The sequence below is a fragment of the Tursiops truncatus genome, chromosome 7 (genome assembly GCF_011762595.2).
Source record: "Tursiops truncatus isolate mTurTru1 chromosome 7, mTurTru1.mat.Y, whole genome shotgun sequence".
In the NCBI taxonomy this organism is placed as follows: Eukaryota; Metazoa; Chordata; class Mammalia; order Artiodactyla; family Delphinidae; genus Tursiops; species Tursiops truncatus.
The window spans coordinates 69,099,582-69,114,213 of record NC_047040.1 but is presented as its reverse complement, the minus strand read 5'-3'; the positions used below and the strand labels follow the sequence as shown (position 1 = coordinate 69,114,213).

At 36.5% G+C, this 14,632-nt stretch overlaps 1 protein-coding gene across 1 annotated transcript in view; it reads right to left on the bottom strand.

The window, feature by feature from the left end:
• The window catches only part of KCNH7 (potassium voltage-gated channel subfamily H member 7), a 78,429-nt gene extending 65,613 nt beyond the window's left edge, over positions 1-12,816 (bottom strand). The window contains exons 1-2 of the mRNA XM_073806958.1: positions 12,748-12,816; positions 3,114-3,539 (exon numbers count right to left, since the gene is read on the bottom strand). Coding sequence (XP_073663059.1) covers positions 3,114-3,539; positions 12,748-12,816 — 495 coding nt within the window. The remainder of the gene's footprint in view (positions 1-3,113; positions 3,540-12,747) is intronic.
• Between the last annotated feature and the right edge of the window lie 1,816 nt (positions 12,817-14,632).

Sequence of the window (14,632 nt, the reverse complement as noted above, 5' to 3'; positions counted from 1 at the left end):
TCAGAATTTTAAGTAAACAGTTGCTGTAGTTTGGTAAAAGTAGCCCCAGGTCCATCCACCAGGAAGTTTCATCTCTGATTCTTTATGCTCCTTCCAGACCCACCCCTCCACTTCCTATCCTTGATGCAGACCTACGTCTCCCTACCACATACCCCAAATTCCTGTGCTTTGCAAGATAATAACTGTCCTCAAAACATTTCCTTTCTGTCTCTTTCTTCAGGATTCCTAGCTGCAACTAGCTAATCTAATAACTACTATACGATAGGCTATCAATAAATCTCAATAAATCTACTCAGTAAATCTTGTTGAATAATTTAGATATTTATGGATTAATGTGGTAACATGTACGTTTTTAAAGGGAGACTTCATTAAGAAACAGGGACTTTAATCCAAAGGGATGGGAAGAAGAAAAGAAGTAACCTTTGGTAAGCAAGTACTACCTACCTGCTACTGGTCTAGTCTCTTCATATATGCTGCTTTATTTTTAGAAATCACAAGAACCTACCTCTCACCATTTTACAGAAAAGAAATAAAGTCCTAAATGAATTAAATATCTTGCTTAAATACAGCAAGTAAGAGGCACAAAGGCGAATCAAACCCAGGTGTGTCTGACTCCAAAGCCAGGATCCTTCCCATATCATATCACATTTCAAAAGAGAGAGGAGCAGCTTTGGAAACAGGGAGGAATCCGGGAAATTATACAAATCAGAGTGAAGAATTGGAATTGCTTTACTTGAGGCAAACTTCATCTTTTCCTTTATGCTACATGAGAAAGATGATCCAGACACCAGTTTTTCCCAAGACTATTTCATCCTATATTAATGTGAATCACATAAATTTTCTCTTGTTTCAGCTCACTTGAAGTTCTGTCTGAAACAGTGATTACTTGAATTACATACTTTAATAAACTTTTATTTTCAAGTGATGATATAGTAATTGAAATTAAACTGATCAAGTGCTGCATCTTAGAATAATTAGCATATTCTAATACTCACTTGTTTGATTGCTATTGATTAAATATCATTGGTAAATCAACTTCCCCTAACAATCTTGTCTGCCTATTTATTGTTTACCCATTCTTTCATTTCACTAAGCTGAAATTTAATTTGCTCTTGGTGTATATATTTTAAAATTTGAAAGTGAGGTTTTACTCTATTTATCAATAAGAACTTATTTGGTGTAATTACAGGGATTCACCCATTGTAAGAAAATCATAAAGATAAATATCGTTTAAAGAAGTATTTCACTTTCTTGCCTTTTAATTAAAAACCAAAGTTAGGAATATCTAACATTAAGAGTTCAACTAGTTTAGCAGCAGCTGATTTTTTTTTGAGTATTTTGCTAGAGTTTTACATATACTATCTCATTAGAGTCTCAAATTAAGAAAAAAAATTTAAGCAGGGAAAGTAATATTATCATCCTTATAGATGCAGAAAGTCAAGTTTGAGACTTTGTCTAAGGTTTGTAGAATCCAGGAAGAATATATTGTTTCATTACCCTGCTCTTAATTCATCCACAGTTAGGTGGTCATGCTCTGTGGGAGAGAATTTACTTCTAAACCTATTGTTTCCCTCGGCTGAGGAGAATTCTCTTGTCCTCAAGTGCTAATTGGTTAGGGAGCAACCATCTGCAGAGGGCATTTATGATATTTGATCTCCTCTTGAAAAAAAACCAAAACGATGGTGAGGCACTGACTGATTCTTAGGTAGAAAAGGACGCTGAATTTTAGTTCTTTTTTTTTTTTTTGGCCACGCTGCGTGGTTTGTGGGATCTCAGTTCCTGACCAAGGATTGAACCCAGGACCAGGGCAGTGAAAGCACAGAGTCCTAACCACTGGACCACCAGGGAACTCCTGACCCTGAATTTAAAAAATTCAACACACCCAGGTTATCTTTCTCAATCTAATCCCTTAGATCTAGTTTCACACCTTCTGTAAAACTTTGTTATAGAATCCAGGAAATTTATTTACAAAAAATTAGTGCAATAAATTGGATGAGATTTTAGGAGAACATAACTTGTTTTAGATCAAAGAACACTTTGAGAAGAATCTGATTAAAAATATGGACTTTCTATCCAGAATATGCACATCCACTTGTCAGATTTCCTTAAAATTTCCAACTTTAGGGGACCTTCCTGGTGGTCCAGTGGCTAAGACTCTGCGCTCCCAATGCAGGGGGCCCAGGTTCAATCCCTGGTTAGGGAACTAGATCCCACACCCCGCGACTTAGAGTTCACATGCCACAACCAAGATCCCGTGTGTGGCAACGAAGATCCCTCATGCTGCAACTAAGACCCGGCACAGACAAATAAATAAGTAAATATTTAAAATAAAAAATAATAGGGTGAAATAATATTTTTAAGAAATTTCCAACTTTATAAGATAGTGGGGACACAAGAAATAGTTTCCAACCTAGGTATTATTATGATTATGATTATTTATTATTATTTTTTTTTTGCGGTACGCGGGCCTCTCACTGTTGTGGCCTCTCCCGTTGCGGAGCACAGGCTGCGGATGCGCAGGCTCAGAGGCCATGGCTCACGGGCCCAGCCGCTCCGCGGCATGTGGGATCCTCCCGGACCGGGGCACGAACCCGTGTCCCCTGCATCGGCAGGCGGACTCTCAACCACTGCGCCACCAGGGAAGTCCCCAACCTAGGTATTATTTAAGAGAGAGTTTTGAATAAAACATTTCAGAAGATGCCTCTTACACATAATTTGAACATAAAACAAGTCCCTGCTCTTGCAAACCACAATTATGAGTTAAGAAAGAAAGAGGCATCTTCATCTTTGACAGTTTTATATCCATAAAGTTAATATGTAGAAATTATACATTCTGGGAATGTGCTATGTGCTATGAAACACTTGTCTCAAAGTTTAATTTGTTGTTTAAAAGATAAATAGTCTTTACTATTTCTTAGCAAAAATAGAAAGAACTGTGAATTATTTGCAATGGCAAAAATGTTCCATTTCATTTTATAGCATTTCCAATTGAAAAGGAATTTTATCTGTGTGACATAGGAAGTTTGTAAAGCAACCGCTGTTTTTGCAGTTAAAATAGCTTCATTTTTATAACTTCAATCTTTCAGAAAATAAGATTCTTAAGCAGCTCTTACCTCATCAGAACCAGATCCAAAAATCAGCAAGTCAAAAGGAATTGCTGCAACCATGTCAATCAGGAACCAGCCTTTGAAGTAGTGTATTGCTATTTTGGCTGGATCACTTACCACTTCTTCATTTTGATTAACATATGTTGTTCTGAAGTTTATTAGAATATCTATGATAAACATAATATCCACAATCAAGTCTACCACATTCAAAGGGCTACAGGAATAGCCACATTCTCGTCTTTTCTGTTCTTCTCTGTCATTGAGGAGAAAGGCTGCAGAGTAGGGAGTGAATATAGCAGTGTATATGACCAACAGCAGAATAAGCCAATCCCAGACGGCCTTGAAAGGACTGTAGTGCAATATTGTAAACTTGTTGATGCGTGGTGTCTGCAGTTTATATTCTGGTAGGACGTCTGCTCCTAAAGAGAGAACCTGAATACAGAAAAGAGAATCATACACTACATAAAAATGTGATTATTTAATCTCCAAATCTATAAAAATATTAAGGCAATTATACAGCAAAATCTTCTAGAAAAAATCATGGAATTGTGAAGTATGTACATTTAAAGGAACCCATATAAGCCCCTACCATCCAGTATATTTGACCCCAGAAAACCTCATTGGTGTTTCTTGATAAATATAATTTTCACTAAAAAATAGTGAATATTGTCACTGAGATACTAAGGAATGGGTTACTGGTTCCTTTGGAACATACTACTACTCAGAAATAAAAATACATAGCAGTTTTTAGAAAATCATAAAATCAGTTTAATACATGAATAATTGTTTTCAAACTTAAGAAAGGATTGGCTGTAATGATTAGAAAATAGTCTACTTGGATTCATGGTCATATTTAATTTACATATATTTAATTTATAATTAAACTTTGATAAATTAAACTCAACTCATTCACATCTTTAATTAAAATTTCCCACCTGCAAATCTGTTTTTAACATTAGAAAAAAAGGGACATGGGATTAAAATAAACACAAAGGAGACTTTTTCCTAAAAGGTTGGATTATTTTATATTCTGGGACAAATATACTTTCACCTGAACTCCTTCATCACATTTAAAGAATCATGTGGAAAGAATGGTGCAAGGAGATATTCAGAATATTGACCTGGAGAGGCTGCAAGATTCTTAGCCATCAAGGGGTACTTAAACTCTAAGATTCATTCTACTTAATAAAGCATTGGGTAGACTAAACTAATTCACCTTTTAGAGTCTTAGTTTATCTGAAAAAATAAGAGCTAAACTTTAAGTGTGACACTACCCAGTAGAAAATTTCCATGTAGATTTTAACTTGTTTCTAATAATAAATTATCACGGCAAATTTCAATTTTAAGTCTCATTTTCATTGTCATATACCATACGTTTTTTCACATACGAGTTACTGTTCTTATCTTAAAAAGAACTTGAGAAGTTAAATAACCCCAAATGAAGTGAAACATGACTTTTAAATATAACCTCAGTTCAGTTAAAATAGACAAAGCTGTTTTTAGGTAACAGCTAAACTGATTTAATTAGCTTTGAAAAACATAATAAAGAATTGAGAGTAAAGCCCAGAGTAAATTTGAACTACAATTATATGGTGGAAAAGGAATATTATTTTAAGTTGTGAGAAATGACAGGAATTATTAGTCAAAGAGAACTCTGGAAAATAAGTGACTTCACTGTTTATGAAATACTAAAAATCCTTAGAATCCAAGATCTATATCTATATCTGTATCTATATCTATATCTAACTTCCAATATCCAAATAAGAATAATGTTTGGATAATCTATCAATTGATAAGTGCAGACTGATAGAACTCTATCCTGTTATGCTTAATATAGAAACCAATGTATGATATTTTGGTTTGGAAGGAATGGATCATCTTATAAGACGTCATTGTGTAACGTTCCTTTCTCAAAAACCGGGGACTACTCAGTATGTAGAAAGTAAAATCCGAAACCTTATTTTGGCTCATCTAAAATATGGACACATTCTATCTTTCAGTTCCTTCTCCTATTCTCTGTGCACTCAGTTTACTCTGGCAACATGACTACATTTTTGAGATCTTCCCAAATCCCTGAAGTCACAAATTTCTCTCATTAAAAAAAAAAGAGTATATAATCATCCAAAGAGAACAAAAAAAATTATTTCTAAATATGGGGATATTGTCTGAGCTTGCTTCCTGATTAAGTTTCATACTTCTGATACCTATCTCCCAGACGGGACTATTTGAATACTTGTTTTAGCAGAAGTATAAGTTAGAATACATCCAGCACCTTGGAGTTACCCTTGAGAACTAAAAACTGTGGGTGGAACTCTTTCCATCCCACATATGCAAACATTCATTTCACAGTTAGAAGACTGTTGTGCTAAGAGTGGAGACTGAAAAACTGGGAAGACACTGTCCCTGAAATCACAGTTTATTGTCGATTGGTAGAGAGACGAAGAAGAAAATGAGAGCCTTGCTGAGGTTCACTCAGCTCCTGGGGTTGGTGGTGGCGCTGTGGGGCGTCATCATAGGGGACTTTTAGGCGAAGATGGCACTTGAACTGAGACTTCGAGTAGGAAGTGGTAGGGGTGATGAAGTTGGAATGGGAAGGCCATTACAGGCAGAGGAAACAGAATGAACAAAGGTGGGGACGCATAAAACAATGCATTGTGTGTTCAGGAATTATAAGCTGCCTTATGTTGCTGATGGATTAAATGCAAGGGAGTGGTGGTGAAGGATGGCAGCAAAAGACCTAATGTGACATGATAGAGATCTCAGGCTTTCTCCTTAGGTTAGCGTTGCTCACGTTTGAATAAAATACAGACTCCTTTTGAAGGGAAAGATACGTAGGGCAGAACTCCAATGATGATTATATTATTCTTATTTATAGTGGTAGGTAAATATGTACAAAAATAAAACTAGGTTGAAACTTTTCAAGCTTACACATCTTACTATGACTCTTGTGGGCTGAATTGTGGACCCCAAAGATACGTTGAGGTCCTAATCCCTGTGAATGTGACTTTATTTGGAAATAGCACCTTTGTAGATGTCATCAAATAAAAATGAGGTTCTAGTGGCTTGGGGTGGGCCCTGATGCAATAACTGAAGTCCTTATAAAAAAAGGGAAATTTGGATACAGAGACACAAAGACACACAGGTAGAATGCTACAAAGACAAACAGAGAGAATGAAGGCAGATAGAGATGCAAGCCAAGGAACACCAAGGATTGCTGGCAGGCCCCAGAACCTAGAAGAGAAGCATGAAACAAATTCTCCCCCGGTAACTCCAGAAGGAACCAGCCTTGCCAATACCGTGACTTTGGACTCCTGGGCTCCAGAATTGTGAGAGAATAAGCTTCCATTGTTTTAAGCCACCCATTTTGTGGTATTTTGTTACGGTAGCCCTAGTGAACTAATACAAGGACAAATAATGAAAACAAATGATTTACAAAAATATTTACAAAACCAGTGAATTCATACTACCATCACTAATTCAATATTTGACATATCTGTAGATCAAAAATGGTTGAACTTTGGCTATTATGTGTGGTTTGATCTAATAGGTAAAATAATTTTCTCTCTTCTAACCGCAATGCTTTTTTTGCAAAAAGTATGTAGTCAAAATAGAATTACAAACTTCAAAGATTTTATTGCTGTATTAGGATAATCTAATCTAATCTTTAATTCAAATTATGCTCCTACTAGGCTTTGAAAGCCCATTTAAATGGTGCTACTTAATACTCTAAAAGTTTTTTATTTACTTGGAGTTGACTTTAACTTTGAGGCATTATTGAATTCTATATTAAGTAATAAATCAAATTATCTCTGGAACTGGGATCAGAAATGTAGTTCATTTGTTAACTTCCAACATACCTATCAATACTGAACCACTGAAATTTGGTACATACAACAATGGAGTGTGTTTTGACGATGCATTTTTAGTAACTGGTATGGTAACAAACCTTATGATATAGGTTCTTAAGCTTCTTCATGGCTATACCTGTGTTATATGATCACTCAATTCTGTCACAAATTTTATTAGCCAAATGACTTCAAAAACTTATTTATACAGCATGCTTTGGTATCATGAACTCTCGTAAATCCACATGCCATCATAGGCACGGAAATCAGGTAGATGGCAGTACTCTGTTATGAAGTGATTATCTTATTGATTCAGAAGATTATTGTACTGTTTTAGGTTTTACCAAGAGAGACGAATTTTTAAGATTTTCCAGGAGCACTCATGGACATTTGAGAATATTCCTTTCTGTGGTTGTTGGTTTGAGAATTGTTAGTTTACTAGGCAAGGAGGTTGAGGTGGCCAAGTTTAGTTGCAAATACATGCATCTGGCAGTGGAATGGAGGAGAAAGCAAAGAGGAGTAGAGAGGCTTAGAGATCCCTTAAGACTTCGGTACTAAGAAACATAGGTAAATGAGGAGAGATCAGGAAATCCTGTACTAGGAACCAGGTGGCAGAGACAGAGAGGAAGGACACATTTCAGAAATAAATTCATGTCCGGGTGTAAGAATGAGGAGTGGAGAAGCATTTGTTTCTTTATGGTTCCAATAATGAGTCTTATTAGAGCCAATCATGGTAATTACAATCTTTGAAGGCTCAACCAGGTTTGGAATAAGGGAAAGAGCCCTAAATTTTAAATTTGAAAAGCTGGGTTTAAATTCTGGATACAATTTTTCTGGTAAATCATTTAATCTCTTCGGATCTTTTTCTTATCATCTGTGTGATGGGGACAGTAATCTTTGCTCAAATAACCTATCCATACAGAGCTACCATATCACATCAGATACTTTCCATAGAAGTAGCTGATAAAATGGGAAATATTTACATAAAGTAATTTCATTATTTTTTAGTGTTCTTGAGTTACTTGTTTAAATCTTGAATCTAACGAACCAAATATAACCAAAACATATATGAACCAATTGGAGAAAGTTGAACACTGCCTGGATGTTGATAATATTAAGGTATTGTTTCAGTTATCTTCTCCTTAGAATAAATTAGCTAACACATGGTGGCTTAAAACAATAGTTATTTTATTATTCATGATTATATGGATGAAAAGTTTAGGCAGGGCTTGGCTGGGCCATTCTTCTGTTCCACACAGTGTCAACTGGGGTTTCTCAGTCATAATCAGTTGGTGGCTGAGCTTGTGTGGAGTATCCAGGAAGGATTCTCTCACATGTCCAGTACCTTGGTGTGAACAGTTCGAAGGCATGGTTCACTTAAGATGCTGGAACAAATGGGTCTCTCTCTATATATAATGTAATATAATATAATATAATATAATATAATGTAATATAATATAAATAATATAATAATCATATTTACATATATATGGTTTCTCCATATGGTCTTTCCTTTCCTTGGAGCTTCTCCATACGGTTTTTTTTTTTAGCTAACAGGGTAGTAAGATGTCTTATGTGGATGTTTAGTACTCCCAAGAGAGAAGTAGAAATATCTAATCCTCTTAAAGTCAAGGAGTAGAAGTAGTATAGCATTACTCCTGTCATATACTACTGGCCAAAACAGTCATAGCCTAGCATAGATTCAAAAAAGTAGAGAATTAGTCTTTACATTTTGATAGGGGAATGGCATGCGTGTGGAAAGAAGGAATTAACTGTGGCCATCTTGGAGACAAGCTATTGCAGAAATTGTTGACGAGTATTGTTTTTAGATGTGACAATGATGTTGTGCTTATGTTTTAAAAATTGTCTTAACCTTTTAGAGATACATAAATATTTGTGGATGAAACGCTATAATATTTGAGGTGGGCTCCAATAAAATCCAGAGTGAGGGAAGGGAAAGGTGAGAGAAAGTCTGGTTATATGCAGTGTTAGATGTATGTTGATTTTTATTGAAACTGGGTGATGGGTATATACTATTCTCTCTATTTTTACAATATGTCTAAATTGTTCAAAATAAAAACTTTTAAAAAAAGAATTATAGAATCTCAGTCAGAAAGGTCTAAGATATTGAGGATGGGTCTACACATATCACCACGGGGGCTTACTCCTATCAGAATTGAGTTGGTTCCTTGTTAGGCAAGTTAGGATTCCTTTTTCTACAACAGAATGTTTACTTTACTCTCTGCATATCTAATTCATATTATGTTTATCTCCATTCAGTCCACGCAGACTGCACACAATCCCAACTTTGCCCAGACTTGAACTGTTTCTCCTTAAATTTGTGTCACATTGGTGGCTGGGACAAATCACATTATAAGAAGATAATTGGATGTGCTAAGTCTGTAGATGTCCATTCCTCTGAGTATCTTTAGCCATATTGCTCATCAAGTTAGATTAAAATAAGCCACTTTTCAAGATCCATCAGGTTAGGCCTCTTATTAAAATATTTTTACTTCATTAGCATTTCAGATTCAAGCGTTAAGCTTTCATTCTGGATTGATATAAGAAGCATGTTTTTGCATTCTTTCCTCATAAAACTAAATGCAATGTTTATGTTGTTTGGTGTCATTTTTTTGCAAATATTTGCATTATATATACATATTTATAATTCATTTCTAGAAAAAAATGGATCTCTCTTGAGAAATCAAAAGGTTTCATATCTTTTTTGTTTCAAAAGTGACAGTTATTTCATTACTTATAGTTACTTTTTTTAATCTTACAAAAAGCTGTACGAGTTTAGAATTTCAGTACCATCATTTCTCTTTCCCTTTATATTATTTTAATCATCTTATTTCCATTTTAATGTTCTAAATGCATATATCTTTTATAATGCCACCTCATACTTACTTTGGAATTGGATAAATGAATGAATCGTTAAGTCCCCCAAAAGTTAAAATTAATTATGACAGTGCCTGGTAGTCATTCTGTTGGAAACAAAATATTAGATAGGTAACTAATTGTTCCAAAAGATGTAAATAGGATTCTAAGGGGCCAATGATTGAAAAGAAAAAGTGTGCTATACAGTCTGTTACATTTTGCTGAGAGCCAGCTTCTCCCACGCATTTGAGTAATAACACACTTTAGAAAGATAAAACATGATTAATTGAACTATTATAAGGATTTTCTTTTAAGAGAGAAAGAAAAGCGGGGAAGAAACCTCACTGTATAAAAAAGGGGAACTTCATGGTCTCCAGAAAGACACTTCTATTTTCTTTCCTCAAAACCACCACTTAAATGTACAGTTTAATACAGCCTAAAATGTGGTTTTCTTTACCAAATACAGTTTTTCTCTTTGCTAGCACATTACTATTTGTTTAACCTCAAACAGTTAAGTGTTACATAAAAACAAAATCTTTATAGGAAACAGCATTATTTATTCAATGAAGATCTACTGTGAAAATTTTGTGTGAACACCAGGATTAATAACTACTCTTCTCTTTTGAAAAGTGCAATAGGGAACGATTAAGCCTTCCAAAAGATTATACAGTACTTTGGGCAGCTGTTAAACGCCATGCTGAGGTGTTGGCAGAGACTGCTCATGTGTTATTTATCCTTTTCTTGGGACTTGCAGTTAACTAATAGGCTAGCTGTATTTTTATCTATCAAAAGAGTAGTCAGTAACAAAATGAATCAGATAGATTATATAGCATCAGAAAAGACTGAAACTCCCCTGGCTTTTAAGCATCTGATTTGAGAAATAAAGTAAAACCTGAGTAATTTTCATTGAAACAGGCAGCTCCGCTGATGGTTACCCAGATATTTAAATTAAAAGATGAAAAATATTCACACAAATAAATCAGATCTGTACCATAGGAAAATTTTTTAAATAAATAAAATACTAAAATTAGGTAGTAGAATCACTGCAGCATTCTGTATTCAAATAACTTTCTAAGGCTTAAAGTAGACATTTAGTCATTTGTGTGTACGTGGGTATGTGTGCACACACGTGTGTGTATTTGTGTGTGTGTTGGATTGAGCCGTGAAGATTGTATGAATTTGTGAAAATAAAAGTCATCTAGCTAAATGTCAGGTTTAGTGTTTTGTTTTTGTATGTTCTGTGTATGTTAATATGAAAAATATCTGCTTCTTGGGCTTCCCTGGTGGCGCAGTGGTTAAGAATCCGCTTGCCAATGCAGGGGACACAGGTTTGATCCCTGGTCCGGGAAGATCCCACATGCCGTGGAGCAACTAAACCTGTGTGCCACACTACTGAGCCTGTGCTCTAGAGCCCGCAAGCCACAACTACTGAGCCTGCGTGCTGCAACTACTAAAACCCGTGCGCCTAGAGCCTGTGCTCCTCAACAAGAGAAGCCACCACTGTAAGACGCTGCTCACCGCAACTAAGAGTAGCCCCCGCTCGGTGCAACTAGAGAAAGCCCGAGTGCAGCAATGAAGACCCAACACAGCCAAAAATAAATAAATACAATAAATAAAGTTAAAAAAAATAAAAGAAAAATATCTGCTTCTCAAAATACGTGTGACTCTCAGAATATGAAAGAAATAGGTTAAATAATATCTTAAACATTTATAATACTCTTGTATTACTTCAAATATATGCATATTAAAAATGACAGTTCCTTCCAGAACCATAAACTCCTCTTAACTTCCACACCGATGGCCAGCTGGACAGTGGCCCTCGGTTCCGGCTCTGTATTCAAATAATTTTGAATCAGCCCCACCCCTATGCCAGGCTGATCTGAGAAGCTTGGGGTATCACCTTGTTGCTGATACCAGACACTTTCTGGCCTAATGTTTGCTTTCTTGCCTGCCTCTTCTCTCCTCTTTCCTTCCTCATGGAAACTATACACATGCACTCTTCTCTCCATTTTCTTTATATTTGTTTTTAAATGGACATAATTTAAGGAAAAATGGAAATCAGGAAAAGGAGCACTTGGCACAGCAGTTCAAATGCACGGAGGAATGAGGAACAGCCTTAAAGATCAGAGAGAAGTACAGGGTTTAGATAGGACAGTTTGAGATCGATGTGCCAGATACCAATTCAAGGAGTTGCCTGATAGATGGAAGGTCTGGGATTGGGCTCCTGAGGGGGTAGGAGCCTGATATTTCATCCTGCAGAGGCAGTGGCTCAAGTTCTGGAAACTAGACTCATTTGCCAGGAGGCTGTAAAGAAAGAGGGAATCCACTGGAAATAACTACAATGTGGGATGGAGAAAAAAGCAAGGGAATATTCCCAGGACTTAGCACCTTACCTGAATATACATAGCAAGTGCTCAAAATAGTTGAACGGGCATATTTGTAGCTTAAGAAAAAGAGACAATGAAAGTGGCAAGAAAGAAGATTCACGAGAGAAAGGATTGATAGAAATAGCTGCTGTCACCAAAATTTGTTGTTCTCCCTTCCATGGAGTAGAGTTGTTGCTAGAATGTGTCTGTCTGTCCAGCCAAGAACACATTACTCAGCCTCATCTGCATCTAGCTATGGTCATGTGTCATGAATAGTTCTTCTTGGCCAAAGCCTTCAAGAAGCAGGTGTGTGATTCCCTATTCTCTCTTTTTCCTCCCATGGCATAAGTCAGATGCTTCCAAGGCTTCAGGTCTGTAAGTCCTATGGGATAGGGGAGCCCCCAGAGGTAGGAAACCTTGGTCACTGAATTACCAAGAGGAGGAAATTATTCACTGCACAGAAATAGTTTCTGGTATTGCTTGAGCATGAAATATAATATTGGGATAAGCCTCAATGTTATGGGGGTTTATTAGTTCCAGTGCTAGCATTACCCTAACTAATACTTGGATATTTAATAAGACAAAGTCCTCAAACAGGCAGGAGAGAAACATCAAGTCCATGGCGTATCCCATCTCTTCCCTCTGCTCCCCCTTGAGGTTTAGTTTAATAGAGTCACATCACTGGTGTTAACAACTTGTAAAAGACCAAGAGAGCCACATCGAAATCCAGCTAAGTCACATGAACCAGCACACTCATTATTCTGGTGACTTTTTCAAGGGTGGGGTGAACAAGGGGTAAAAAACCACAAAGGAATAGTTATGTTCATGCTCACTTCACTCAGTCAGACTCTTTCTGCCCAGGTGTCCCCAGAATCACTATCATGGAAAGGAGGACAATGGGGAATGATTGATACTAAGTGCTTTCTCCAACACCTTCTTCCTTAGGCAGGGGAAGACCGAACTCATGGCCGCAGCTGCCACCACCGCGACCTGGGAAAGGAGCGGAGCTGCCCTGCTCAATGTCTTCTGTCAACCTATTTTGACCCTTGCTCTTTTTTCCTTGAAATATGGTGTATTTGATGACACTGGACTCCTGAGAGAGTTCCTGCTCACCTCATCAATGCTATCTCTTGGAGAAAGAGGAGAGTTAACCCTGAGTTACCAGGGTCAGTATTGAATTATGACATTCAATTCTCTCAACAGCTCTTTGAAATAAACATTATTATCTCCACTTTTTATAGAAAAGGAAACTGACTCAAGAGAGGCTGAATAATTTATCTGAGGTCTTAGAGCCAACTATAGTATTATCAGTCATAATATCCCTTAACTTTATTGAGTGCCTATTATTTACTGAAGGCTTGACAGGCACTCTCACATTTAAATATTACAATTTTACATCAGAGGTGCTTGCTATGAGTTCAATTGTGTCCCCCCCCAAAGATGTGCTCTACTTCTAACCCCCAGTACCTGTGAATGAGACCTTATTTGGAAGTAGGGTCTTTGCAGATGTCATCAAGGTAAGATGAGGTCATACTGGATTGAGGGGGGCTCTAATCCAATGTGACTGGTGTCCTTAGTAGAAGAGGAGAAGAGATGCAGAGACAGACACACAGGAAGAATGCCATGTGATGACGGAGACAGAGATTGGAGAGATGCATCTACAAGCCATGGAACACCAAGATTTCCAGCAACAAAGGAGATGAGAGAAAGGCATGGAATAGATTTTCCCCTGAACCTTCAAAGAGAGAAGTGGCTCTGCTAACACCTGGATTTGAGACTTTCAGCTTCCAGAACTGTAAGAGAATAAACATAGGTTGTTTTAAGCCACCTAGTTTGTGGTAAGATAAGATAAGATATCTTATCTGTGTAAGATAACCCAGGAAATTAAGACAATGCTATTGTTTATTCCACTCTACAGATTCAAAAACTGAAGCTAGAGGCTAACTTCCCAAAGTTGTCTGGTTCCATAGGCCTGTGTTCTTATTTACAGCAGCATATCAGTATTCAATTCATTTTGTCTTGGAGAGAAAGTCTGTGGTTCTGTTTTTTTTTTTAACTATACATATGTTTTCAGAAGAAGAAATTATTTTGCAAGGGTATGTATATTTTCATAGTTGTCAAAATGCCTTTAATAAAATCCTAATCACCTTTGCCAAAATAGTGAATAAAGAGAATTATGTACAACCCCTTCTTGCCAAGAGCCTAAATGCCACTCGTTTGGACAAACACACGTGTATAGGATACAGGAAGAACAAAATAGAAATGTTAGATGGCCATGATGGGCATAATAATAAAGACAATTTTTATTATTATGGGCATAATAATAAAGACAATTTTAATTAGCAACCCATAATCTGTCAAATATTGCAGAATAAGCCAGACTCCTGACTGAGACAGCCCTGTTACATATTCCAGCTTGGCCATTTCAAAAAATGTC